The sequence below is a fragment of the Mesoplodon densirostris genome, chromosome 6, assembly GCF_025265405.1.
Source record: "Mesoplodon densirostris isolate mMesDen1 chromosome 6, mMesDen1 primary haplotype, whole genome shotgun sequence".
In the NCBI taxonomy this organism is placed as follows: Eukaryota; Metazoa; Chordata; class Mammalia; order Artiodactyla; family Ziphiidae; genus Mesoplodon; species Mesoplodon densirostris.
In genome coordinates, this window is record NC_082666.1 from 37908369 (window position 1) to 37934826 (window position 26458).

The 26458-nt window shown below is 42.1% G+C and overlaps 2 protein-coding genes across 7 annotated transcripts; one reads left to right on the plus strand and one right to left on the minus strand.

Annotated features, from left to right (window-relative positions):
• Positions 1-319: 319 nt before the first annotated feature.
• Positions 320-9999, minus strand: CDC26 (cell division cycle 26). Of its 3 annotated transcripts, none has more exons than XM_060101670.1 (4): positions 9808-9999; positions 6829-6938; positions 6234-6327; positions 320-754 (listed from the first exon to the last, which is right to left on the minus strand). In XM_060101670.1, the coding sequence occupies exons 2-4, from the start codon at positions 6879-6881 to the stop codon at positions 578-580; spliced, it is 324 nt and encodes a 107-aa protein (XP_059957653.1). In that variant the 5' UTR covers positions 6882-6938; positions 9808-9999; the 3' UTR covers positions 320-577. The 3 variants fall into 3 exon arrangements, with proteins under 3 accessions (XP_059957653.1, XP_059957654.1, XP_059957655.1); XM_060101671.1 differs by lacking the exon at positions 9808-9999 and adding an exon at positions 9414-9632; XM_060101672.1 differs by lacking the exon at positions 9808-9999 and having other exon boundaries at positions 6234-6355; positions 6829-6918.
• Positions 10000-10068: 69 nt separating this feature from the next.
• Positions 10069-26072, plus strand: PRPF4 (pre-mRNA processing factor 4). Of its 4 annotated transcripts, none has more exons than XM_060101673.1 (14): positions 10069-10182; positions 10935-11115; positions 13285-13471; positions 16230-16317; positions 16728-16807; positions 16987-17080; positions 17616-17710; positions 19172-19230; positions 19682-19805; positions 21180-21269; positions 24097-24219; positions 24330-24437; positions 24528-24646; positions 25172-26072. In XM_060101673.1, exons 1-14 carry the CDS (start codon positions 10150-10152, stop codon positions 25363-25365), a joined length of 1575 nt encoding a protein of 524 aa, XP_059957656.1. In that variant the 5' UTR covers positions 10069-10149; the 3' UTR covers positions 25366-26072. The 4 variants fall into 4 exon arrangements, with proteins under 4 accessions (XP_059957656.1, XP_059957657.1, XP_059957658.1 ...); XM_060101674.1 differs by having other exon boundaries at positions 10938-11115; XM_060101675.1 differs by having other exon boundaries at positions 10069-10176.
• Positions 26073-26458: the final 386 nt, after the last annotated feature.

Sequence of the window (26458 nt, forward strand, 5' to 3'; positions counted from 1 at the left end):
CCTCCCAAAATTACACCCAAACTGGTTACAAAGCCATTCTGTAAAGATACTGGAAGTCCACAACTTGATCGAGTTTATACAAAATCATGAGAATCTAATCTCCACAAGGGCAGGGATCTTTGATTTGTTCACTGATGTTACCAAGTGCCTAGAATGGTACCTGGCACTCTCAATAAATACTTGTTGAATAAATGAGTTAAACAAAAATTAGTGACAGGGATCAACTGGAAGTGTTCTGTTTAGGGTCCTTTAATAAAGATGGGAAAAATGACGTAGCAATTTAACGGTGCTATTATACTTCATTAAGGATGTCACACACTTTTCCAAAAATATATTTATTTTTAAAAACAAAAATCAGACAAGTTTTATCGAGTCAGATTTTCCAGAGACAAACCACAGTTTGAATTTCAGCTTTCAGAGTGAAAGTTAAGCATCAGCAATCTCATGCAGAAGTATCTCTCTCTGCAGGACGGAAAATATTCGGCTTGACTGCAAGCACTCAATTCTCTAAATCTTGTTTGTATTTCTGCCATCATTTTACTCCATTCCAGGGCTCTGCACACAAGATAATCCACCTCTAAAATTCAAAACTTCCAAATTGAGATGAACGATTGGTGGGCTTGGGTTGGGGTTTATAGCCAATTCGATCATTAATCATTTGTTCCCTGCCCTTGGGGTCACTGCCGAGCCCAATGGCACCTTCTCCATCACTGCCTCCTACAACATCCACATCTTCCTTTTGTTTCTTACGGGTCTGAAAGTATAACAGTTTTAGTATTAAGGCAATATTCTATTCATTAACAAACATTTATTTAGCATCTACCATGTATTAGGCACAGGGTAAAGGATAGGGTTTGGGTCTACAGAACAATAAACTGAAATCCTAGGTTTAGATGGTTAGGTGCACAAGGGGGGATACACGGATATAGTGATAAAAGATGTAACCCCTACCCGCCAGGATGTCACAGTCTAATAGGGAAACAGGTAAATAGACCATTACAACACAGGGTTATCAGGGCTATGACACAGGAATGTCCACACAAGAGATGGAAAAATAAAGCGACCAGTAAAACAATAACCACCAGAAATTAACAGCTTAGCTGACACCATGAGATTAAATGTAATGCAGGAAAAGAAGGTTTTGTGCTATCTTATCATGAGGCCTGATTTGGGGAATTCATTTTGTTTTCAGATAAAAGGTTTGGCTCTTAAGCCACAAGTAACTGCAGAATTCACAGTCTGTCTCAGTTTGCTCATTTTCAAAGAGAAAAACTAACACCCCACAACTACCACTACCTGAGAGTTCCTTACCAGAAGAATGGCTCCACTACACTAATCCCTGGAATCACTGCTATTCTTCACCACTTACTGCTGAACTGTGAGCATTTAAATGCCAGTGTCAAAGTATTATAGTGAATAAGTGAGGTATTACTTTTTATATATATACAAACATAATGACCTTCCTGAGTTACTCTCGAGGCTACATTACCCAATAAATAACATTAGAAAGTTCTCCCCAAACACCTTTGTGAAAACAAGTTCTAAAAGGCACAGGATGATATCGTTTCATCTTATAAGCCATGAGAAAGTTGGAATATCCAAGTAGAATGAAATCATTTAAAAGGCTTCCCACTATGAACAACTGCTGACTGTTTCAAAATCCAGAGTCGGGCTTCCCTGGTGGCGCAGTGGTTGGGAGTCCGCCTGCCGATGTAGGGGACACGGGTTCGTGTCCCGGTCCAGAAGGATCCCACATGCCGCGGAGCGGCTGGGCCCGTGAGCCATGGATGCTGAGCCTGCGCGTCCGGAGCCTGTTGCTCCGCAGCGGGAGGGGCCACAGCAGTGACAGGCCCGTGTACCGCAATAAAAAAAAAAAAAAAAAAAGGCCAGAGTCAGGGCTTCCCTGGTGGCTCAGCAGTTAAGAATCTGCCTGCCAATGCAGGGGACACAGGTTCAAGCCCTGGTCCAGGAAGATCCCACATGCCATGGAGCAACTAAGCCCATGTGCCACAACTACTGAGCCTGCGCTCTAGAGCCCGTGAGCCACAACTACTGAGCCCACGTGCCACAACTACTGAAGCCCATGCGCCTAGAGCCCATGCTCCACAACAAGAGAAGCCACCACAATGAGAATCCCGTGCATGCAAGAAAGAGGAGCCCCAGCTTGCCGCAGCTAGAGAAAGCCCGTGCGCAGCAACAAAGACCCAACGCAGCCAAAAAAAAAAATAATAATAACCAGAGTCATCAAAATGTAATCAAACTAATTTCAGTAACAAATGAAATACCAGTTTTCTACTGTTTTTATTTTAGTGCAGGGCAAAAACTATCCCTCTCTCCTAAGTTGCTCTAAAATGGGTGAAACCCATTGGATAACTGCCTTTAGTAGAAAGACTAAAAACAACAAAAATACCTAGGAATAAATTTATACCTAGAAATAAATTTAACTGAGAAGGTGAAAAGACCCGTACACTTAAAACTATGAGATATTGTTGAAAGAAATTGAAGAAGATACAAAGGAATGAAAAAGTATTCCATGCTCATGGATAGGAAGATTTAACAGTTAAAATGTCTATAACTACCTAAAGCAATCTACAGATTCAATGCAATCCCCATCAAAATCCCAACAACATTTTTCACAGAAATAGAACAAAAATTCCTAAAATTTGTATGGGACCACAGAAAACCCCAAGTAGCCAAAGCAATCTTGGAAAAAAAAAAACCAAAGCTGGAGGTATCACACTCCCTGATTTCAAATTATACTACAAAGCCACAGTAATCAAAACAGCATGGTAGGGCTTCCCTGGTGGCACAGTGGTTGAGAGTCCGCCTGCTGATGCAGGGGACGCGGGTTTGTGCCCCGGTCCGGGAAGATCCCACATGCCGCGAAGCGGCTGGGCCCATGAGCCGTGGCCACTGAGCCTGCGCGTCCGGAGCCTGTGCTCCGCAACGGGAGAGGCCACAACAGTGAGAGGCCCGTGTACCACAAAAAAAAAAAAAAAAAAAAAAAAACCAGCATGGTATTAGCAGAAAAAGAGACACACAGATCAATGGAACAGAACTGAGAGCCCAGAAATAAACCCTCACACGTATGGATAATAGATTTATGACAAAGTAGCAAAGAAAATACAATGGAGAAAGGACAGTCTCTTCAATAAATGCTGTTGAGAAAACTGAACAGCCACATGCAAAACAATGAAGCTAGACCACTATCTTACACCATACACAAAAATTAACTCAAAATGGATTAAAGACTTGAATGTAAGACCTGAAACCATAAAACTCCTAGAAGAAAACATAGGCAGTATGCTATTTGACATTGGTCTTAGCAGTATCTTTCTGGGTATGTCTCCTCAGGCAAGGGAAACAAAAGCAAAAATAAACAAATAGGACTATATCAAACTAAAAAGCTTCTGCTCAGCAAAGGAAACCATCAACAAAATGAAAAGACAGCCTAACAAATGGGAAAAGATATTTGCAAACAATTTATCTGATAAGGGGTTAATACCCAAAATATCTAAAGAATTCATACAACTCAACAACAAAAAAACAGACAACCCAAGAATCTGAATAACCATTTTTCCAAAGAAGACATACAGATGGCCAACAGGCATATGAAAAGATGTTCAACATCACTAATTATCAGGGAAATGCAAATCAGAACCACAATGAAATATCATCTCATGCCCATTAGAATGGCTACTATCAAAAAGACAAGAAGTAATCAGTGTTGGAGAGGATGTGGAGAAAAGGAAATCCTCACACACTGTTGGTGAGAATGTAAACTGGTGCAGCCACTATGGAAAACTGTATGGAGGTTTCTCAAAAAATAAAGAGTAGAACTACCATATGATCCAGCAATTCCACTCCTGGGTATATATCCAAAGAAAACACTAATTCCAAAGGGTAAGTGCACCACCATGTTTATCGCAGCATTATTTACAATAGCCAACATATGGAAATGTAAGTGTCCCTTGACAGATGAATGGATAAAGAAAATGTGGTGTATATATATATACACACACACATACACACAATGGAATACTACTCAGTCATAAAAATTACTTCAATTAAAAAAAAAAGTAACTCAATAGTGAGCTGACTCTGCAGAGTCAAAGTTCAGTATAAGACTAACACTTTGTGAGACTCATTACAACTGAACTGTGAGCCATAAAGGACACTTCAGGAAAAGAGCAGAGTGTGCATAGGCACTGAGATTAAAGATAGCTCAGCAGTGGAAGATAAAGTGGAGAGATGACCAAGGACCAGATCACAAAGGGCCTTACATGCCATCCTAAGGAATTTGGACTTTATTCTGAAGGCCAATAAAAGAATTTAAGTCTTGTCAATGGACATCTAATACCATGGCATAAGGCTATACTTAAAAATACATATCGGGGCTTCCCTGGAGGCGCAGTGGTTAAGAATCCACCTGCCAATGCAGGGGACACAAGTTCGAGCCCTGGTCCGGGAGGATCCCACATGCCGTGGAGCAACTAGGCCCGTGTGCCACAACTACTGAGCCCGTGCTCTAGAGTCCACGAGCCACGGCTACTGAGCCCACGTGCCACAACTACTGAAGCCCGCGCGCCTGGAGCCTGTGCTCTGCAACAAGAGAGGCCACCACAGTGAGAAGCCCACGCACCGCTTCTCACTGTGGTCCCTGATTGCCGCAACTAGAGAAAGCCCGTGTGCAGCAACAAAGACCCAGTGCAGCCAAAAGTTAATTAATTAATTAATTAATTAAAAAAAATACATATTGAACTCCTACTATGTACCAGATGCTGGGAACTCAACGGTGGAGAAGACAGACATGATTTCTACAATCAGGGTTCCTAATGTAAATGATTTTACAATAAACAAACAAATCATTATAATTTATAATAAGTGCTATGAAATAAAAGAATAAAGTGCTTTGAGAGACCCTAATGAGATGGAGGCAGCATGGGTAGGAATGATACACCTAAGTTGGATAGGGTCAGAAGAGGCCTTTCAGACTGAGGAAGTGACATTCAAACTGAGACATGAAGAAACAGGAAGCACTCCAGGCAGAGGAAAATAATATGTGCAAAGGCCATGAGTTATAAATAGTTTGGCATATTCAAGGAAATAAAAGAAAACCAATGTGCCTAGGGTACAGAGGGCAAGGCAAAGAGTGACAGAAGGTGAAAGAACATTTAAAAGCTTGTAGGCCATGATAAGGAACTGAGGTTTTATTCCAAGTGCAGGAAACCACTGAGGAGTTTTAAGCATGAGAATGACATGATCTGAAATTTTTTAAAGATCATTCTAGACACCTGATGGAGAATGGACTGAAGACACAAAAATGGAAGTAGAGAGACAACTTGGGATGCTACTGAAATTGTACAGAGTGAGTTGATGGTTATTTGGACTAGGGTTCTAATGGTGGAGATGAAAAGGTATGGGTAGATTCTAGAAATATTCTGGAGGTAGAGCCAAAGGATTTATGGACAGATTGAATACAAAAGGTGAGGGAAAGGGAGAACTCAAGATTGACTCTTAGGTTTCTGGCTTGAGCAACTACTTAGATACTGACATAGGGAGCTCTGAGGTGAAACTGGTTTGAGGAAGAAATCAAGAGTTTTTTGTTTTAACATGTTAAGTATGGTTTGCTGAATAATGACCTCCAAAGCTATCAGGTCCTAATCCTTGGATACTGTAACTGTTGCCCTGTATGTGAAAAGGGTCTTTGCAGATGTGATTAAATTGAGGATGGTGTGATGGGGACATTATCCCGGATTATCTGGGTGGGCCCTTAATGCCAGCACAGGTATCCTTATAAGAGGGGGCAGAGGGAGACTTCACAGACAGAAGAGGAGAAGGCAATGTGATCACGGAGGCAGACACTGGAGTGATATGGCCACAAGTCAAGGAATGCCAGCAGCCACCAAATACTGCAATAGTCAAGGAATAGATTCTTCCCTAGAGCCTCTGGAGGGAGCGTGGTCCTGCTGACACCCTGATTTTGGACCAGTGATACCGATTTCAGATTTCTGGTCTACAGAACTGTGAAAGCATAAATTTCTGTTGCTTTAAACCACCAAGTTTGTGGTAATTTGTTACAGCAGCCACAGGAAACTAATACATTATGCTTAAGATGCCTGTAAAGCATCCAAATGGAGATTCCGAATAAGCTGTTGGTATAAGAATCTGGAGTCCAAAAGTTAGAGGTATTGTTTTAAATATTCCTAACGGTTTGAAAGTTGCACTCTTACCTCCAGGTCCTTTCGAATGCTTTCAAACTCCTCAATGTCATCAAGCTTCAGCTCCAGACGGGTTGGTTTTCGTCTCAGCATAATGAAACCAACACTAAGGAACAGACCCAGTGAACTATCAGCTGTTAAAAATGGCAGAGAGGAGGAAAAATTGGAAGGGATAAATCTCAGCTACAAATATGTTCAATTTGTAAGCATGCACACTAAAACGAATGGTGATACAAAAGACTCATTTGGATCCACACGTTGACTTCTAAGTCTTTAAGTGTATAATTATTACAATTTTATTACGTGATGGAGATTGACCACTCTGTAATTCCCAAAAGCTTTCTTCCAGAACTTAAAATAGCAAGGTGCCTGTAAAAGAGGATTCTAGGCAACAATCACTTTAATCTCATGCTCCATTCACAAAGAAATACTCTAGCTAAGAGAATAAAGTTAAAATATCACATTTTAATTCAGTACAGTTAGTAGGAGAGTATACAAACCATTAAATTTGATCAACAACAGTACGTGGGAATTATGAGAGATTTGTGATCACTCCCGAATGCTAAAATCAGTTTACTAAGTCTTATGAAAACTCCCTCTAACTCACCAATTCACAGGGTTATCCTCAGGGTCTAAATAGGTCCTAAATGGATAGGTCATTCATTAAACAAACAGTTCTTATGCTCCAGCTACAGAGTTAAGAGGCATAGTCACAGTCTGTGGGGAAAACAAACACAAAAATGGAAAATTGCAGTATACTGTAATAAGAACTCTGATGTGGGTAATGCAATGGCATCACACAGACACGCAATCCAGTGGGGTGAACAGGGATGTGGAAGACTTCCTAGAGGAGATGATGTCTTAGTTGCCTTGTGAAGGGCAGGCAGAGAGGATTAAAGGCATCCCAGGCAGAGAGAACAAGTACGCACAGAAGCTCAAGAGAACACTCTAGAATCTGAAAACCCAGAGTAATGCTTATGCTTTAAAAAAAAAAAAAGAAGAAGAGCTGGGGTTTTTTTGTTTTGTTTTGTTTTTTTGCAGTACGCGGGCCTCTCACTGTTGTGGCCTCTCCCGTTGCGGAGCACAGGCTCCGGACGCGCAGGCTCAGCAGCCATGGCTCACGGGCCCAGCCGCTCCGCGGCATGTGGGATCCTCCCGGACCGGGGCACGAACCCGCGTCCCCTGCATCGGCAGGTGGACTCTCAACCACTGCGCCACCAGGGAAGCCCAGAGCTGGGTTTTTTAGAAGAAAATAAAACTCCCCAACTGAGTTTAAAAGCTGCTGAAGGCATCATCTTTATATTTTCACAGCATCCAGTAGAGAATGTCTGCAATAACCAGCCATTAAATGTTCTGTTGAATAAACTGGCTACACTCTTCTTCCACTGCAGGGGGCACGGGTTTGATCCCTCTCCAGGGAACTAAGATCCCACATGCCGCAGCAGAGCAACCAAAAACAAAAGTCAGCCTCCTGTGAAAATTATATATAGGTCACATGGTGAGGATTAAATGAAAATGATGTAAGTGAAGGCTCCTTTAAAATATGTACAGATATAAATTATTATTACATGTATCTAGGATATAGCTAGGGACTGTGAAGTATACAAAGGAAGAAATGTCTCCTTCTACCACGAAGCTTGGGACAGATACAAGTGATGTTATCAACACGAAACAATGACACATTACATTTCAAATTGCTTTGTACTAAATCAGATACTATCTTTTTTTTTCTTTTATTATTTTTTTATTGGAGTATAATTGCTTTACAATGTTGTGTTAGTTTCTGCCGCACAGCGAAGTGAATCAGCCATACGCATACACATATCCCCTCCCTCTTAGACCTCCCTCCCCCCCATCCACCCAACTAGGCCATCACAGAGCACGGAACTGAGCTCCCTGTGCTATACAGCAGGTTCCCACTAGCTATCTATTTTACACATGGTACTGTATTTATGTCAAACCTAATCTCCCAATTCATCCCACCCTCCCCTTCCCCCCCATGTCCACACGTCCATTCTCTACGTTTGCCTTTCTATTCTTGCCCTGCAAATAGGTTCATCTGTACCATTTTTCTAGCTTCCACATATATGCGTTAATATACAATATTTGTTTTTCTCTTTCTGACTTACTTCACTCTGTATGACAGACTCTAGGTCCATCCACATCTCTACAAATAACCCAATTTCATTTCTTTTTATGGCCGAGTAATATTCCATTATATATATGTACAACATCTTCTTTATCCATTCATCTGTCGATGGACATATAGGTTGTTTCCATGTCCTGGCTATGGTAAATAGTTCTGCACTGTTGGTGAGAATGTAAATTGATACAGATACTATCTTGATTCCAAAGTAGACAAAAGGTAGAGGAAGCCAAGTTCCAAGGGGGGAGAATGCTTAAAAGAAAAAACAGGGACTTCCCTCGTGGCACAGTGGTTAAGAATCTGCCTGCCAATGCAGGGGACAAGGGTTCGATCCCTGGTCCGGGAAGATCCCACATGCCGCGCAGCAACTAAACCGGTGCGCCACAACTACTGAGCCCACGTGTCACAACAACTGAAGCCCACGCGCCTAGAGCCTGAGCTCCCCAACAAGAGAAGCCACCGCAATGAGAAGCCCACGCACCACAACGAAAAGTAGCCCCTGCTCGCCGCAACTAGAGAAAGCCCACCCAGCAACGAAGACCCAACGCAGCCAAAAAATAATTAATTATTTTTAAAAAGGGAAAAGAAAAAACAACTGTGATACATTTTAACTTTTCTGAAAACTATGAAAAGATCGCCACTAGGGAGCAGTATAGAGTAATGGGTAAAAGTGCTTGTTCTGGAGGCGAAAGGGCAGAGGGCGCAGATTCTAATCCCATCGCCACTGCTCTTGGACCATCAGCTTCACCTTTCACTAGATCTTGGTTTCCTCGTCTGTACCTGTACTCTATTGTTGTATGGACTGAATGTCGTATTGCAGCGTAAATTCCTGTAACATAACCTGGCATTTAGTAAACGCTCAATAAACAGGCATTATTATTGTAATTGTCCTCGGGGAGTGTAGGGGGCTCTGTCCAGCTCGGGAAACACCAATATTTTGACCATCTCCACCCCCGACACGGGGACAAAACCTTGTCTTGTCCATCTCTGATGCCCCAGCACCCAGCGCACACAGGGCTGTGCAGAGTTGCTAGCGTGCAGTTTACCTGACGCCTCACATTCATCATCTCACTCTGAGTAAGATAGACCGGGCTGAAGACAGCAAAAGCAGGCCTTGGCTCCTCCGCCAGGTCTTTATTTTCCTTTGGCGCTAGAGGGCTCTTCGAACTTATTCTCTCGTCACTGCCCAAATCCACCGAAAACCCACCCAGCTCAGAAGAAACCGCCGAGAGAACTTCCTGACAGCGGAAGAGAATAGCACTCCTTCCGCAGTTCCAAGGCCGCACTCGCTGGTCCAGGGCGAGGGTTTCCATGGCAACACGGTCCTTCGCTCCCGTAGGACTTAAAGCCCCTCGCAGGGCCCGGAGCAACAGCAGGCCCCGGAAGCCGTCTATTCACTCCCCGAGTTCAGTCCGTAGCCGCGCGACTCGCCGCACCTACCTCTTTTCAGACCTGTTCAGCCCCTTCCTGGAACCTCGGCGCTCACCCCGAATCTCCGGCTAAGCCAACTGGACTACACTTCCCAGACTGCTCTGAGTCTCTCTCCTCGCAGAACCCCGTCCCCCGCGTGCTTTTCTCGGAGGCTCCACGGAACAAACCACTCGACGCGCCCAGACTCTTTCCTACTACGATTCCCATCATGCTCCACGCCGCGCAGGACTCTACGTCCGCCCCCGGCCCACTTCCGGTAGGTGTCGTAATTCCGCCTTCCTGGGCGCGCGGTGGATGGTCTGAAATATAGAGCACGGCTTTCGTTGGGGCTGCGCGGCTCCGGAGCCCAGCATGGCCTCCTCACGAGCTTCCTCCGCGGTACAGGTCTCGGCTAACTCTGGCAGGGAGCGCGGAGGGGTGGGGTTCCCTGCGGAACAGGGCCGTTAGGGAACGGGCTACGGCGGTGGAGGGCTAAGGAGGAAGGCTGCCAGACTCGGTCTGGTCTTAGAGAGCGGAGCAGCGTTTTCCTGATCCATGAGTGCTTTCCTATTTTAGCCCATTTTCAGCTCTTGCTACAACCCCTTTTCCGTCTGGTTCAGAAACGGAGTCCTGAAAGGGAGTAGTGTCTTGGCCAAGATTTATGACAATGTCAGACCTCTTAATTGTAATGAGGCCTCCTAACTTCCTATCTACTGCCCCACGTCTGAAAACGTTTGAAATGTATAGACAGTAACTTTGTAACTTGTCCCCCTTACCATCGCGTTGGTTATTTCAGTTATCCTTGATATCGCCTGTGATGAGCAGTAACCCTGGAAGTTTCGTAAAACCCAGGAAGAGATTGCACTTGCAACTGAATTAAGTAAACATGTTCCAAAGCACGCCTTTGGTAGAAAAATCACCAAGAGAAATTCACTAGTTTTATTTATCTCTTCCTATCTGCAAAACTTAAGTGACCGAGAGACTGGAATCACCCCGCGACCACGTCCAAATCAGGGAAGACACATCTTAACCGGTGTCCAATTTGTCTTTTCTTTAGAGAAGAAATGGGATTGAAGCTCTGGATAAGCTTCATCCTTCTGGGAGGTCTAGTAAATTGCTAAGATTAAGCTTTAGGTTAATCCAGGTCTTTAATTTAGCAGGCAACCAAAACTAAGGCATCTGATGACTTAGTCGCTCCTGTTGTGAAGAAACCACACATCTATTATGGAAGTTTGGAAGAGAAGGAGAGGGAGCGCCTGGCCAAAGGAGAATCTGGGATTTTGGGAAAAGAAGGACTTAAAGCAGGAATTGAAGCAGGGAACATTAACATAACCTCCGGTAAGATGCAAACTGTGAGTCCATCTTTACCTTTGGTGCTCAAATTATCTGTAATGATTACCTTCCTAAACTTAGATATCACTAGTTTAGTGTCAAAAAATTTCAAATATTAAACTTGCATCTATCATAAGGCCATACTCTCTGCTCACTCAGTATCATCTGGAGAACCTTTTTCCTAAAACCTTTTATACAGTTTTTCTTCTGTGAATTGTTAGTAATTTTACTAGGAATTTATTCATTGTGTATTTGGATTCAAAGTGATTCCATTTGTCTTCTGGAGATCTAGCATAGTTGTGGCATTGGTTTGGAGCTACTATGGTTCATAATATTCTCCCTTTTTTAGTTTTCCAGTTATTCTTCACCCAAAATGAAATATCTCTTTTAAATTATAAAAGTAGTAGCCATTTTTATTTTGAAAGAAATCAGAATACAAGTTTTTTTCCATAAATGAAACCACGATAAGCAAATTGTTCTGTAACCTGCATTTGTCATTCTGTATACTGTTGAGGATATTTTTTCATGTCAGTAACTAGTGGTCCACTATATTTTTGAAATAAAATTATTCATGTTTGTCATGAGAAATTCAGAGAGTACAGAAGGGTATAAAAAGAGTTCTCGGGCTTCCCTGGTGGCGCAGTGGTTGAGAGTCCGCCTGCCGATGCAGGGGACACGGGTTCGTGCCCCGATCCCGGAGGATCCCACATGCCGCGGAGCGGCTGGGCCCGCGAGCCATGGCCGCGGAGCCTGTGTGTCCGGAGCCTGTGCTCCGCAGCGGGAGAGGCCACAGCAGTGAGAGGCCCGCGTACAGCAAAAAAAAAAAAAAAAAAAGAGTTCTCTGCAGATAGGACTTCTGTCAAGTTTCTCATGGATCCTCCCATGCATTTTCTTTTCTATACACATGCACTTTAGTGACTTTTTAAACCTTTTATGTTATTTTAAACGTAGCTGCATCACTACTATACTTTTCCTTTTTCATCGAAATGCTTGTATTTGGTGTGAGTTTTAAAACTAGCTGATAGATGACCCAAAAAACCTTACAGTCAAAGAATATCATTTTCATGGTAATTATTTCCAGTTAGTGTCCCTATACTGAGACTATTTCAGAGAGTAGCCTTGGCAATTGTTAAAATGTTTCTATTTTATCATGGATAGAAAGCCTGCATAACTTATTTGTTAAAGATGCTCCATACTCTTATTGTCTCATGAAAGCTATGTGTTTATGTAAGTTTGCCAAATGAAACAAGATGGCTTCAACTATTTTTTTGCCTTTTAAAACCTCGTTTAGTTTTCTGTGTTTGGCATACTTTATTTATTTTTATTTATTTATTTATTTATTTTTGGCTGCTTGGGTCTTCGTTGCTGTGCGCAGACTTTCTCTAGTTGCGGTGAGCGGGGGCTACTCTGCGTTGCGGTGTGCGGGCTTCTCATTGCGGTGGCTTCTCTTGTTGCAGAGCACGGTCTCTAGGTGCATGGGTTCAGTAGTTGTGGTTCGTGGGTTCTAGAGTGCAGGCTCAGTAGTTGTGGCTCATGAGCTTAGTTGCTCCGAGGCATGTGGGATCTTCCCAGACCAGGGATAGAACCCATGTCCCCTGCATTGGCAGGCAGATTCTTAACCACTGTGCCACCAGGGAGGTCCTGGCATACTTTAATCCACCTGGCAGGTGGATTCTTAACCACTGAGCCACCAGGGAGTCCCTGGCATACTTTAATAAACTGAGAAACTGTAAAGTTTGTAGTAGATTAAACAGTTAACTTTCCCTAGAGGCATACAGACTCCAAATGTAAGAAATTATTTCTGGGCTTCCCTGGTGGTGCAGTGGTTAAGAATCCGCCTGCCAATGCAGGGGACACGGGTTCGATCCCTGGTCCGGGAAGATCCCACATGCCTCGGAGCAACTAAGCCCGTGCACCACAACTGCTCAGCCTGTGCTCTAGAGTCCGCATGCCGCAGCTACTGAGCCTGCCTGATGCAACTACTGAAGCCCACACGTCTAGAGCCCATGCTCCGCAACAAGAGAAGCCACTGCGATGAGAAGCCTGTGCGCAGCAACGAAGACCCAACACAGCCAAAGATAAATTAAATTAAAAAGAAAAAAATGGAAATTATTTCTTTCTCCCTACTTGAGGAAGGTCTGGTGATTATGCTGATGTTGCCGGTTCTTTGTACAGGAGAGGTGTTTGAAATTGAAGACCACATCAGTGAGCGACAGGCCGAAGTGTTAGCTGAGTTTGAGAGGAGGAAGCGAGCCCGGCAAATCAATGTTTCCACGGATGACTCAGAGGTCAAGGCTTGCCTTAGGGCCTTGGGGGAACCCATCACACTTTTTGGAGAGGGTCCTGCTGAAAGAAGAGAAAGGTGCCCTTTCTAAGTATCTACTGTCTTCTCTTTTAATCACAGGGTTCCAGTTCCAAATTTCAGTTGGAATTTGTAGCTAAAACTTTAATAGAATGTCTCAGATAATGTTGACAGAATACCTTATTAAATTGCATTAATATGTTTTAGCCCATAATTTAAGTCTTAGGCCAGTTTTTACTCCACTACTAATTTTTCTTTATAAACTATGAAGAAGATGTTAACACATTCCCTCCCTTCCTCTCCTCACTATGGAGTTGTGAGTTGGGTAAACATCCGTCACTGAACTCTGAAAATTTAAACAACAAACACATTCTTTGTCATTAACATAAGACATAATGATAAGTGTTTTTTGGGTGTTATTGCAAAAAGGCACTGTCCTCATATAATGCTCCTCTTGTGATTTTGAAGTTACAAAACCTCTTAGTGACAGGCTGGTTCTATGCAGTTATGCGGACCTGGCCTGCCTACCTGCCTCTTTAGGACTTGGGGCTCAGCTATTCCTCACTCATTACATTTACTCTCTTAAGGCCCTTACCGCTCATTTACTCTTCAACCTACTGCAAACTGATCGACCACTACCACGTTGAAATTGCTCTTAATTAAGGTCATCAACTCATCTTTATCAAGAATAGCCCTAGTACATTGCCACCTATTCCCTCCTTCAAACACTCCGTTTCCTTGGCTCTCAGAAGACCAAATCATCCTGGTTTTCCTCCTGTTTCTCTAGCTAATTCTTCTAAGCCTCTTTTTTTCCTGTTTATAAACTGCTGTTTTTTGCCCTTATCCTACATTAACCCTGAGCGATCAAATCCATTCCCATGGCATGGATTACTCTGTGTATATATATATTCTGATGACTCCCAGGTCTCTGTAACCTAGATATTCTATAGGTACTCAAATTTGACATGTCTAAATTGAACTCATCTATTTTCCAGTTCTCCTTGCAAATAACAGTGCCATTCACACAGTTTTCAGTTGAAAACCTGCTCACCTTCTGTGTAACCCATCAGCAAAATCTTGTCTCTTCTGCTTCTGAAATGTACCTCCAGTGTGTCCTCTTTTCTCTACCTCCATTGCTTTCACGTTTAGACTGTTGTAATAGCCCCAAATGTGTTGTGTTAATTGTTTGCTTAAAATCCTAGTCTTCTTTTTTTAAAAATTTTTAAATTTATTTAAATTTATTTTATTTTTGGCTGTGTTGGGTCTGTCATTGCTGTGTGTGGGCTTTCTCTAGTTGCGGCAAGCGGGGACGACTCTTCATCACGGCGCACGGGCCTCTCATCATGGTGGCCTCCCGCTGCGGAGCATGGGCTCCAGGCTCGCAGGCCTCAGCAGCTGTGGCACGCAGGCTCAGTAGTTGTGGCGCACAGGCCCAGTTGCTCCGCAGCACGTGGGATCCTCCCGGGCTCGAACCCATGTCCCCCACATTAGCAGGCAGACTCCCAACCACTGTGCCACCAGGGAAGCCCCCTACAGAGTCTCCTTATTAAACTTAGAGTAAAAAGCTCCTAATCATGCTCTCCATCCTTGCCTTGTGCCACTCTTCCCCAGGTTACTAGACTTAGCAGCCATAATGGTCCTGCTGGGATACTCAAGCTCTTTTGCTGTCTTTCCACTGAATTTTTCTCTTTTTGTCCCCCTCTCTTGCCTTTTAGAGCTTTTTTATTCTTTTGGTTTCAGCATAAATGCCACCTCCTCAAACAAGCCTTTCCTAACACCTGACCCCTTGTAAAGTAAGTCCTGCCATTATTAAGAAAGTAACATACTTTCTTAATAGCCTTTCAGAGGGTTTACTTCTACTGTTTATTGTTTGTCTTCTCCACCAGCAAAGTCTGTCTTATTGTGTCCCTTAAATGAATGTCTTGAGTCCCCACTGCCACTGTCTTGATTCAGTCCATAAGACCCAGGGGATACAATAATATGCCTTTGTTCTTCCCTCTTCAGTCCATTCTCCATACTTTTCCAGGGGTCTTTCTCAAATGTAAACCCTCCTTACCATGGCATTAGGAGCTCTTTGTGACCTGGCCCCTGCTTAGATTTGCAGCCTTATCTCTCACCAACGCTTTCCCAGTACTCTGTGCTCCAGCCATATTGAATTGTTGTGATTCCAAGTTCAACATGCTTTTCTTGCCTCCAGACCTTTACATTTGTTGAACCCTCTGCTTCAACTGTCCTTTCCCATTCTTGACCCATTGACTTGATTACTTGAGGACTCAGTTCAGGTAACATCTTCTCCATGAAGCCTTCCCTGATTCCCTCCAAGCCTAGGTTGTTTACTCCTTTTATGATTCCCTTAGCACCATGCACTTACCACTGTCATAATACTTAATGGAACGTACTCTAGTTCCCCGATACTTTCTGTATGTCCTGTCCACCCCCCACTCCCTCACCCCCCACTATGCTACTTGAAATCAAGGACTGTTTCTTAGTCATTTTTTATACTTAGCACCTGAGCAGTATCCAGAACATTGTGGCACTGAGTGAAGGTTGTCTGTATTCACAGCCCAAGTGGTAGCAGTGTTGGAGCTAGTTGACTCTAAGTTTAACAGGGTAATTGATTTTAGTTCAATTTAGGGAATCTTCAAATAAAGACTACTGAGTGAGAGAAATCACACTGGAAGTTTAGGCATCACAACTTGACCCTTAAAGAAGGTTGCTTGGGATTTGAATGGTGAGAGAGTAGGGCAGGCTTGCCGCCTTCTTAGGTATACTTTTCACAGTCTTAACTCTGTTTAAATTCTGATCTTTTTTGTTGCAGGTTAAGAAATATCCTTTCAGTGGTTGGTACTGATGCCTTAAAAAAGACCAAAAAAGATGATGAGAAATCAAAGAAGTCCAAAGAAGAGGTAAAAATGTGTCTTTGGCTTCATAGTATAAACATGCAGGAAACAAGGGGGTAGTTCTCTCATTTTCTGTTTTCTGTGGGATGGGGAACAGGGGGAGTTGGAGACTCTACTGTTCCGAAATAGTTGTTGGCAATAGTTTGTGGTTCCTTTGTAGGTATAAATGGAGATAAGTGAGTTCCCCATTCAGGAAAGAACCATAGCATTCCTGGTGTCACTTTTAACAAGTAACCAGAGACTATCCAATAAGAGTTCATAGAAAGAAACACAAGAGAAAGCACATATACCTGATTTCATCCTATTACTGAACTAATTCATCTTTTTTCTGGGCAGTTAACAATAGGGAATTGACAGCTATGAAAGGGGCAGGAATGCTTCAGACTTGACATTTCTGCTATTAATTTAACTTTCAGTATCAGCAAACCTGGTACCATGAAGGACCAAACAGCCTGAAGGTTGCTAGACTGTGGATTGCTAATTACTCACTGCCCAGGTAAGGAGAGCCTTGAGAAGGAGGAAGAAACATACTTTTTCTTATTTCCTCTCAAGGACTGAGGAGCTGCTTTATAATGACTGTGGCTGTTAATTGAAGTTGAGTGGTAAAGAGACTTGTATCGACCTTTGTTTCCAACCCATTTGCTCAGGGTTAATAATGTTATTTCTGTGTCACAGGGCAATGAAACGCTTGGAAGAGGCCCGTCTTCATAAAGAGATTCCTGAGACAACGAGAACCTCCCAGATGCAAGAACTGCACAAATCTCTCCGGGTAAGATGCTCTCATCTTATATATATAAGATGCTCTCATATATATAATTGTCTAATATCTTAAAGATTCTTAAGTATTTAATAGATGCTCTACTTTGGCCCACCTCTAGCAAGTAAAGGCAGCTATACTTATTCCTCTGTGCTTACACTATTGCTATGTGGGAGGAGCCATCAGCTAAGGTGGCAGGGAACCTACTGTGCTTTGTACTAGGCAGAGACCTATGGGTCTCCTCTTTAATTCTCCCTTTTAATATGTCAGACTGTACTTCAGATCTCGCCATGGCCTTCCTGTTTGTACTTAGCTGACATAGAAGCTAGTGATACTAAGATTGTAGGAGACAGCATGCTGGAGTTCCAGATAAGCCTTGACTCCATTCATTTGTATAAGTGTCTCCTAACAACAACAACAAAAAGGTGGTAGAAGATTCTTGGGGAGGGTTAAAACTGGAATGGTCTTTGGTTTTGCTTTTATGGTGGAAAAGCCAAGAAAGTCTTGGGTTAGCCTGTTAATGATCCCTTGTTTGTCTTTCTTTAAGTCTTTGAATAATTTCTGCAGTCAGATTGGGGATGATCGGCCTATCTCCTACTGTCACTTTAGTCCCAATTCCAAAATGCTGGCCACAGCTTGTTGGTAAGTCCCATTTTACAGTAACATTTTTTTCTAAATGGGGTTCAGGGGAAGAAATCAGTATTTGTCTTAGAAGGCCATTTCAGTACCATTTGCCTCTGCTTCTCATGATCACACCAAACTAGAGATGCTAGTAGTTACCTACTGTAGTTTACAATATAGCCTTCAATTAGCAGTTCTTACTGTTCACAAGGTACCCCAGAGACCCATGACATGTCAGTCATATTCTTGGCATTAGCATCATTTTGGATCAGATAGTGAGCTTATAGACTAGTATACACACCTTGATACAACTTTTCTTTTTTGGTTATGTGACCTAGGCAAGATGCTTAATCTCTGTAAGCTTCACTTTTGTCACCTGTAAAGTAAGGTGAGATAATGTCTGTAAACATTTTGCCTTGATAGTGCCTAGTATGTGGTAAGGACTCAGTAAACTTGAATTATTGTTTTTATCTTCATTTTGTTTTCTACTCACCACATATGCAGAAAACTCTTAGGATGTGATAACTTTGTTGTTTTGTCCTATTTAGTTACTTAGTTGTTCTTGAGGAACATTGTCATCTAGTGAGGGAGAAACTCGCTTGCATTGTACGCACAAGAACTACTTGACTAGGCAGAAATTGAGACTGTGGTTCAGGAGAAAGCCAGGGACCTACACAGATCCCTCCCCCTCTCCAAGCCTCAGTTACGTTCATTATAAAGTAGAAATGAGTATGTGTATAACTGACTCACTTTGCTGTACAGCAGAAACTAACACAACGTTGTAAATCAACTATACTCCGATTTAAAAACTTAATTACAAAAAAATAAAATAAAAATAAAATAAGAAAAAAATAATAAAGTAGAAATGATCATTCCTGCCTTATATGTACCTCACAGGTCTGTTATAAGGATCATTTGATGATAGATATGAAAGTAATTTGTTGGAAATTTTCCAAAGTAAAACATTTTTTAAAAAATTGAAGTACTTTGGGGACTTCCCTGGCAGTCCAGTAGTTAAGAGTCTGTGCTTCCACTTCAGGGGGCACGGGTTCGATCCCTGGTTGGGGAAGTAAGATCCTGCATGCTTCACAGTGCTGCCAAAAAAAAAAAAAAAAAAAAAAAAATTAAAGTACTTGGTAAGCAGCAAAATGCTATTGGTATTTAAGAAGATAGTATCATTATTAATATTAATGTTAGATAGTTTAATTTGTCCTACCTTCCCTCAGAAATTGATCCAAAAGTTGAGAAGAGCAACTTGTGCTATAATATTTACAGTCCAGTAGAGGCCTCTGTTTGCATGAGACCTGGGTGTAGCTTTCTTCTCTAAGCCTTCAAGCCTTTTCTGTTTCTTTTTCTGTCTGCCACTGTAACATTTTTGCGGAGTGGGGGTGGTGAGAGAGATTGTCCTTTAGTAATGTTACCAAGGTACCTTTTCCTTCCCAGACCAACCCTGGCTGAGATGCTTTCCTTTGTGTTTGTTAGGAGTGGGCTTTGCAAGCTCTGGTCTGTTCCTGATTGCAACCTCCTCCATACTCTTCGAGGTGAGTTAGAATCTTGTCTAAATCTCAGTCTTTTTCTCAGTGTGAACTCTTTCAAGCAATACAACTCTAAAACTCTGCCTGACACTCAGACCCAGTACACGCAGATTAATTCTTGATTTGATTTGACTTGGTTTGGTTTTCTCTGACTGCAGGGCTGGATGATAATGACTTCATACGCATACCACTTTTCTCTCATGTCCAGCCCCACTCTGGCATTTATAATCTCTAAACCAAGAAACATTTTTTTGTGTGTTTAGCTTTTTTAATGCAATTTATATATTAATTTAAGTTAAAATAGTTCAATTTTTTAGTAGTTGAATAGCTACTTTAATACTCTCTAGGTCCGCATGTCCTCTGATATGTGTATATATAATATTTGTCATGTCTGTATTTACACTTAAGTTATAAGGGAGCAGGAGCCCTTTAATTTGCATCTCTCACACTCCTTCAGGCCATAACACAAACGTGGGAGCAATTGTATTCCATCCAAAATCCACTGTCTCCTTGGACCAAAAAGATGTCAATCTGGCCTCTTGTGCTGCTGATGGTTCTGTGAAGCTTTGGAGCCTTGACAGGTGAATATTACCCTCTGTCCACACTGCGATCGCTAAAGTAAATAGTTGATTGGTTGGTCCTTGAGACTTAAAAATCTACCATTTAACCCCAGAGATGCTCTGAGTCAAGATAACTTGTGTGAAAATAGAATGGAGGATTTTTTTCTTAGACCTTTTCTCACCAGAGGAGTTGTGTCAGGTTTCCTTCTTTGTTAACTTTGTACCTTGATTTTTGCCTCTAACATAGTAGCCACTGTTTCCTGGCTCCAGCTATTCTGGAAGGATCCATTATACCTCCCATGCAATAGATTGACATTGGAGAAATGCACTATTTGGTAGCTTGACTAAAAATAATATTCTAGACAGCACATTAGTTCTTAGCAAACAGCCACAGGGGAGAGGAAGGAGGTTCTGTCTGGCAGTATTGCCAAGGAAGTGATGTCTACTTCCAATAGCATCATCCTTTACCTAGACTACATTTTCCAACTGCAACAGTTTTTTTTTTTAATGTGTTTGTGATTATTGTTTTCCAAGAAATTTTTGGAAGCACTTTGTTTGCCTAAAAGACAACTGAATTCAGTTGCTTAGTTTTCTTTCTTTGGGAAAGCACATGAGGCTTTTGTTCCAGGATTTTGTGAGGAGCTAATTAGTGTCTCCACTCTTTGCCAGACAAGATCTTACCTGTGAGCACAGCAAGTTTTAATTGGCTTTGGTAATACATAGCAATATTTGTTCCCCTAGGGCTTTAGTTAGTTCTGTGTATGCACATTGACAAATTTCCCTTTTTAATTGCCCTCTTTAGGGTTCATGTTTATTTCCTCTTGCTGGTGTTCAGACCTTCTTTCTGTCGTTGCTAGTAGTAGAATTTAATGGCCACCAAAAGGAAACTAAGCCTCTGTTTAGGAGTTCCTGTTTTCATGTGGATCCTTGGACAAGCTGAAGTTTGAGATAAATTTATCTGTAATCCACTTGCACCAAAACTTTTTGATATAGCCTTGCATCTCTATCAAAGTATGTTTTCTTTCTAGAATCTCAGCGCTCCTTTGGTGCAGAGAGCTTATTTTGCTTGTCAGGCTGAAATATCTTTTATTTTTCTCTAAGCAAATGATATAGCATTAAGAGTTTATTAACATAGTGAATTGAAATAGGCAGTGTTTATTGAAGAGCAATTTTGCCCCGTGGGCACAGGAAATAGTCCCAAAGCTTTTATAATGACCTTGGGAAGTGAGTTAAATTATCATTAGTCCTAAAAGTTTAACAAATTGCAGGTTTAGTTACAATTTGGCCTGTCAAACCATGCAGAATGGGTGTATATGTGCTCAACAGTTAATAAATTCAATGAGTATTTACATGACTGTAGAATAGTTTACTTACATATATGTGATTCCTTTTCAGTGATGAACCAGTGGCAGATATTGAAGGCCATACAGTGCGTGTGGCCCGTGTAATGTGGCATCCATCAGGACGTTTCTTGGGTACCACCTGGTAAGCCATCCTCTTATTGTTCTATCCATACAGGCCTGTGGCATCTTGTTAACCTTTTATGGCTAAACTGCCAAGTAAATTTTTAGAGCAGGGATCTTCAAGAGATTTTCTTGGACTTTAATAAATCAGAATCAGAAAATAATATATGACATAGTCAGGGCTAAGTGTATTTGGTTTTAAATTGCAGTTAATCTGAAATTTCAGAGTCACTGACTCCCGGAAAACTATTTTTCCCTCTTTCTTCTCTTTCTTGGCCAATACTAGAGGTATATATATATATATATTTTGCTATACAGTGTAATTTCTCTGCTTACAAATCAGTCCCCTTTTCTGGTTCTATAAATTCAGTGAGGCCAGAATCTGTTAAAGAATTTTTTGAGATACAATTTACATGCAATGGAATGGATTTAAGTGTGTAATTTAGTCAGTCTTGACAAATTCATACACTCATGTGGCCCACATCCCTGTTGTTGGAGATCCAAGGGAACAGAAGGTGCCCACCAAACTGAGAAGGCATCTTGAGATTGAAAAACACGGCCAGCAGCTCCATATATCCAATGGATCCGTTTATCATAGGGTCACTTACTCACAGGGTGGGATCTGGCAGACAGCAATCCAGAAGCATTCACAGCTGCACTCTGCACCCCCAAGAGACCATTGAGGCAATTTTATAGTTAACCTAAGGTATGGGGGTACGTGTTTGGAAACAGGAAGTACATTCCTAAGTGAAGAATGGGTAACTAGTGGGTGCTGGGAATATATCAGCAAAGGTCTTCATCATTGTTGGAGGACTAACAGAGCATAGAGGCCACCTGGTCCTAATGATTATTAAACAATATCTATTAACTACAAAGCCCTTGACTACAGGAAAGTGACTTACCACACAGTATAGTTCTGGGTCGGGTCAGCAGAAGGACAGGAAGAACTGTACAGGCCCAAGACAGCATCAGTTATGCTCATAGCCATACACTAGTCAATAGAGAGAACATTTTCATCACCCCAGAAAGTTCCCTTATGCCCTTTCCCAGTCAACTCCCTGTTCCAAAGCAACCACTGACCTGATTACTGTCACCATAAATTTTTTTTTTTTATTTTTTTTTATTTTTTTTTTTTGCGGTATGCGGGCCTCTCACTGCTGTGGCCTCCCCCGTTGCGGAGCACAGGCTCCAGACGCGCAGGCTCAGCGGCCATGGCCCACAGGCCCAGCCGCCCCGCGGCATATGGGATCCTCCCAGACCGGGGCACGAACCCGTATCCCCTGCATCGGCAGGCGGACTCTCAACCACTTGCGCCACCAGGGAGGCCCTGTCACCATAAATTAATTCTATCTATTCATAGTTTATGAACTCATTTGTGTTCATTTGGCTTCTTTTTGATTGGCTTCTTTTACTCAGCATAACATTTTTAACATTCATTCATGTCGTTGCATGTATCAGTAATTCCTTTTTATTGCTGAGAAGTATCCAATTGTGTAACTCTGCCACAGTTTGTTTATTCATTCTCCTATTGATGGACACTTCGGCTGTTTCCAGCTTTTGGCTAGTCAGAATAAAGCTGCTATAAATACTCTTGTACAATGCATTTTGTGGATGTGTTTTTCTTTCCTTGAATAAATACCTAGGAATGCAATTGCAAGGTTATAGGGTAGATGTATATGTAACTTTTTTTTAACTTCCAAGTGGTTTTCCATAGTGTTGGTGCCATTTTACATTCCCAGAATTCTGGAATTCTGGTTTTTTTCACATCCTTGCCAACATTTGTCATTAATCAATCTTATCATTTTGCTCAGTTCAGCAAGTATGTAGTGAAATCTCACGGTTTCAATTTTTATTACTCTGATGACTACTGGTGTTGAGTAGTTTGTCATATGCTTATTGACTGTATATTCTCTTTTGTTCAGTGTCCAGGTGCTTTGCCCATTTTTTTTATTGAGGGTTTTTTGTTTGTTTTGTCTTTATTTCCATATGTATTACAGTTCTACCATCATTTATGGAGGAGACTTTCACTATTGAAATTGCTTTGATGGCCTCATTGAAAATCATTTGACCATATATATGTGGGCCTATTTCTATACTCTCTATTCTATTCTATTGATCTATTTGTTTGTGATTGATTTTTATATGCCCAGCATTCAGTTTAGGACCCAATAAATGCTCAATGAATGGAAGGACATAACAGTGAAATTAGGGAAGAAAGAAGGCAACAGAATCTTTGCTGGGCCATTCTAAGGAATTCTGTTTTTAAAACAGCCACTGAAGGCACTTCTCTGGTGGCGCACTGGTTAAGAATCTGCCTGCCAACGCAGGGGACACAAGTTTGATCCCTGGTCCAGGAAGATCCCACATGCCACGGAGCAACTAAGCCTGTGCGCCACAACTACTAAGCCTGCGCTCTAGAGCCCGCAAGCCACAACTACTGAAGCCCACGCACCTGAAGCCTGTGCTCCACAACAAGAGAAGCCACCACAATAAGAAGCCCGCACACCGCAATGAAGAGTAGCCCCCACTCGCCACGGCTAGAGAAAGCCCACGTGCAACAGTGAAGACCCAGCGCAGCCAATAACTAACTAAATAAATAAATGTTTCTAAATAAATAAATATAAAATAAAATAGCTACTGAAGTAGGTTTATAGGAACCATGGTTTCCCAGTTAGCACCCAAGACAGATATGCTTCGTTGTTGGGACCTTGTTTATGCCAGAAAAGAGTTTGTTAATATGGTTGTATGAGTAGTTTCAGAAACATAACTTGAGCTACAGCTGTTTATAGCACTTTATACATTGTAGGAACTGAACATCTGCTGGTTAATCGTTAGTTTGACTTTTTTAGCTATGACCGTTCATGGCGCTTATGGGATTTGGAGGCTCAAGAGGAAATCCTACATCAGGAAGGCCACAGCATGGGTGTGTATGACATTGCCTTCCATCAAGATGGCTCTTTGGCTGGCACTGGGTAAGGCTTCTTCCACGTAGCGGGGGCAGCTCAGTAGTCTCACCTCTTAAGTATACTTGCTTCCACAGAGAACTGGATTCAAAATGTTCATTCATAAATTATTTTGTCAGGGGACTGGATGCATTTGGTCGAGTTTGGGACCTGCGTACAGGACGTTGCATCATGTTCCTAGAAGGTCACCTGAAGGAAATCTATGGAATAAATTTCTCCCCCAATGGGTAAATAAGCTCACTGAGTGAGGGGTGGAGAGGGTTATTGGCCAGAAAGTATTCTTTGTTTCTAACTTCAGGACTACATCTGATCCCCAGCTACCACGTCGCAACCGGCAGTGGTGACAACACCTGCAAAGTGTGGGACCTCCGACAGCGGCGTTGTGTCTATACCATTCCTGCCCACCAGAACTTAGTGACTGGTGTCAAGTTTGAGCGTAAGCTTTCCTCCTGTTGTAGCCCTAATTACAAGACAGACAAATTGCACTTCTGAGGAATGCAGTCCGGGTGTTAAGATTTGGAAGTGGAACAGGAGAGAATTTGGACTCTATTGAAGGAGCAAATTATAATCTCCTTCCCTCCACCACGCTTTCAGACAGAGCTGTGACACAGCCTGCGCCTTGTTCCTAGGAAGTAAAGAAGACCTCCCTGAATGTTTTGCTTTATTATTTTTCTTCCATGGAAGGTCCAAGCACTGAATCCTTAATATTATTCTGAATAGGTTGTCTATCAGGGAAAGAGCCAAAAGACCTTAATAATGTTATTTGTTTCCCTAAGTCTGCCTGTAGTTGTCTTCTTTTTCGTCGAGGTCTAGTAGGAATACAGATCAGAGTGTTGAGTTTTTCTGAATGTAGATACCTTCTTTTTCAAAATAGTATGTTCTAGCAGATTTTGCGTCTTTTATTTTCTTACGCTTTTTTGAGTACTTGAATTCCTGAAGCAACTCCCCTTTTCTTTTGTAGCTATCCATGGGAATTTCTTGCTTACTGGTGCCTATGATAACACAGCCAAGATCTGGACCCACCCAGGCTGGTCGCCACTGAAGACTCTGGCCGGCCATGAAGGCAAAGTGATGGGCCTAGACATTTCTTCCAACGGGCAGCTCATAGCCACTTGCTCATATGACAGGACCTTCAAGCTCTGGATGGCTGAATAGGCAGGACCATGGAAGAAGGATTCTAGCCTCACTCTCTTTAGAGCCATTTTCAAAGGAAAGGAGTTGATGTGTTTTGTTCTGTCATGTGTTTTGCTAATTACCATATATAGATTCAAAAGAATTGGATTTCCATGTCAGCTCCCACTTCAAGCAGGCAGCCCAGTCCCTGGGTGTTGGTGAATCCCTTTCATGGTTGAAATTTTTTTAACTTTCATCTTCCAGCCCTGCCATGAACTTTGTAGACATTGTTTTTATTAATCTTTTGTTTGAATGCCCTATTGCTTCCCTCACAGCACTCTGGATTGTGACTGACTCCATTTTTAATTCTTGAAACGTGGCTTTCCATTACATGGTACATGCTTCAGGACTACATGTGACCCAGAGAGCAAGGTGGCTGGACTATATTCTGGAAGCCCTCGAGTAGAGAGAGACACCTCACCATGCACTGGCTAAACCATGCCTGACAGAAGAACCCTGAGAACAGAAGGTGAAGAGGTGAAGAGCTATGCTCAGGGTTCTGCAGTAGAGAGTATTTTACCTCTTCCTGTTGAGTTCACTGGGAATGCTAACTGCATTAGGAAGCTCAGAACTGAACATTTTCCTCGTCAGAAGATGTCTTCCATTTTGCTTTCAAGTTTGGCATCCTTTGTGTTACCCAGAAGCTAGGCCATTGTGCCAAGATTTCAATAAAATTTTTAGAAAGCAAACATGATGTCTCTATTGTGCAAGTTCTTTTCTATTGGTTATTTAAAGGATATACCCTTCATGTTGAGGTTACTCTGGAAAAAAATCCCTAATGGATATTCCTAAACATAAACCTTTTCTTTATTATACACTTGCTACAGAGTAAAATCCTATTGAAAAAACTGCCCTTTAAAGAATCATCTTGTATAGTTAAGCATTTTCTGAATCCTAGGCATTGGTCCACAGAGGTCCCTTTTTTTTAGTCTGAGATACAGCAAATGATCTCAGGTATGGCGTACTCCGATTCTGTCTCCTTAGTAAGCATTCTGTTAGTAATTTTTTTTAAAAATGGGGGGCTGTTGCATTGTGGGCGAGACTACCAGTGAACTGTATCAGGACTCTATAATTC

What these genes read in the sequence shown, in the direction of transcription:
- CDC26 (XM_060101670.1), bottom strand. Translation starts at nt 6,881, where the DNA reads ATGACCTATCCATTTAGGACCTATTTAGACCCTGAGGATAACCCTGTG. An exon ending in GAGGATAACCCTGTGAATTG is followed by an intron (nt 6,328 to 6,828) that starts GTGAGTTAGAGG and finishes TCTGTTCCTTAG; the next exon opens with TGTTGGTTTCATTATGCTGA. An exon ending in GCATTCGAAAGGACCTGGAG is followed by an intron (nt 755 to 6,233) that starts GTAAGAGTGCAA and finishes TTATACTTTCAG; the next exon opens with ACCCGTAAGAAACAAAAGGA.
- PRPF4 (XM_060101673.1), top strand. Translation starts at nt 10,150, where the DNA reads ATGGCCTCCTCACGAGCTTCCTCCGCGGTACAG. An exon ending in CCTGCTGAAAGAAGAGAAAG is followed by an intron (nt 13,472 to 16,229) that starts GTGCCCTTTCTA and finishes TTTTTGTTGCAG; the next exon opens with GTTAAGAAATATCCTTTCAG. An exon ending in CAAAGAAGTCCAAAGAAGAG is followed by an intron (nt 16,318 to 16,727) that starts GTAAAAATGTGT and finishes TTTAACTTTCAG; the next exon opens with TATCAGCAAACCTGGTACCA.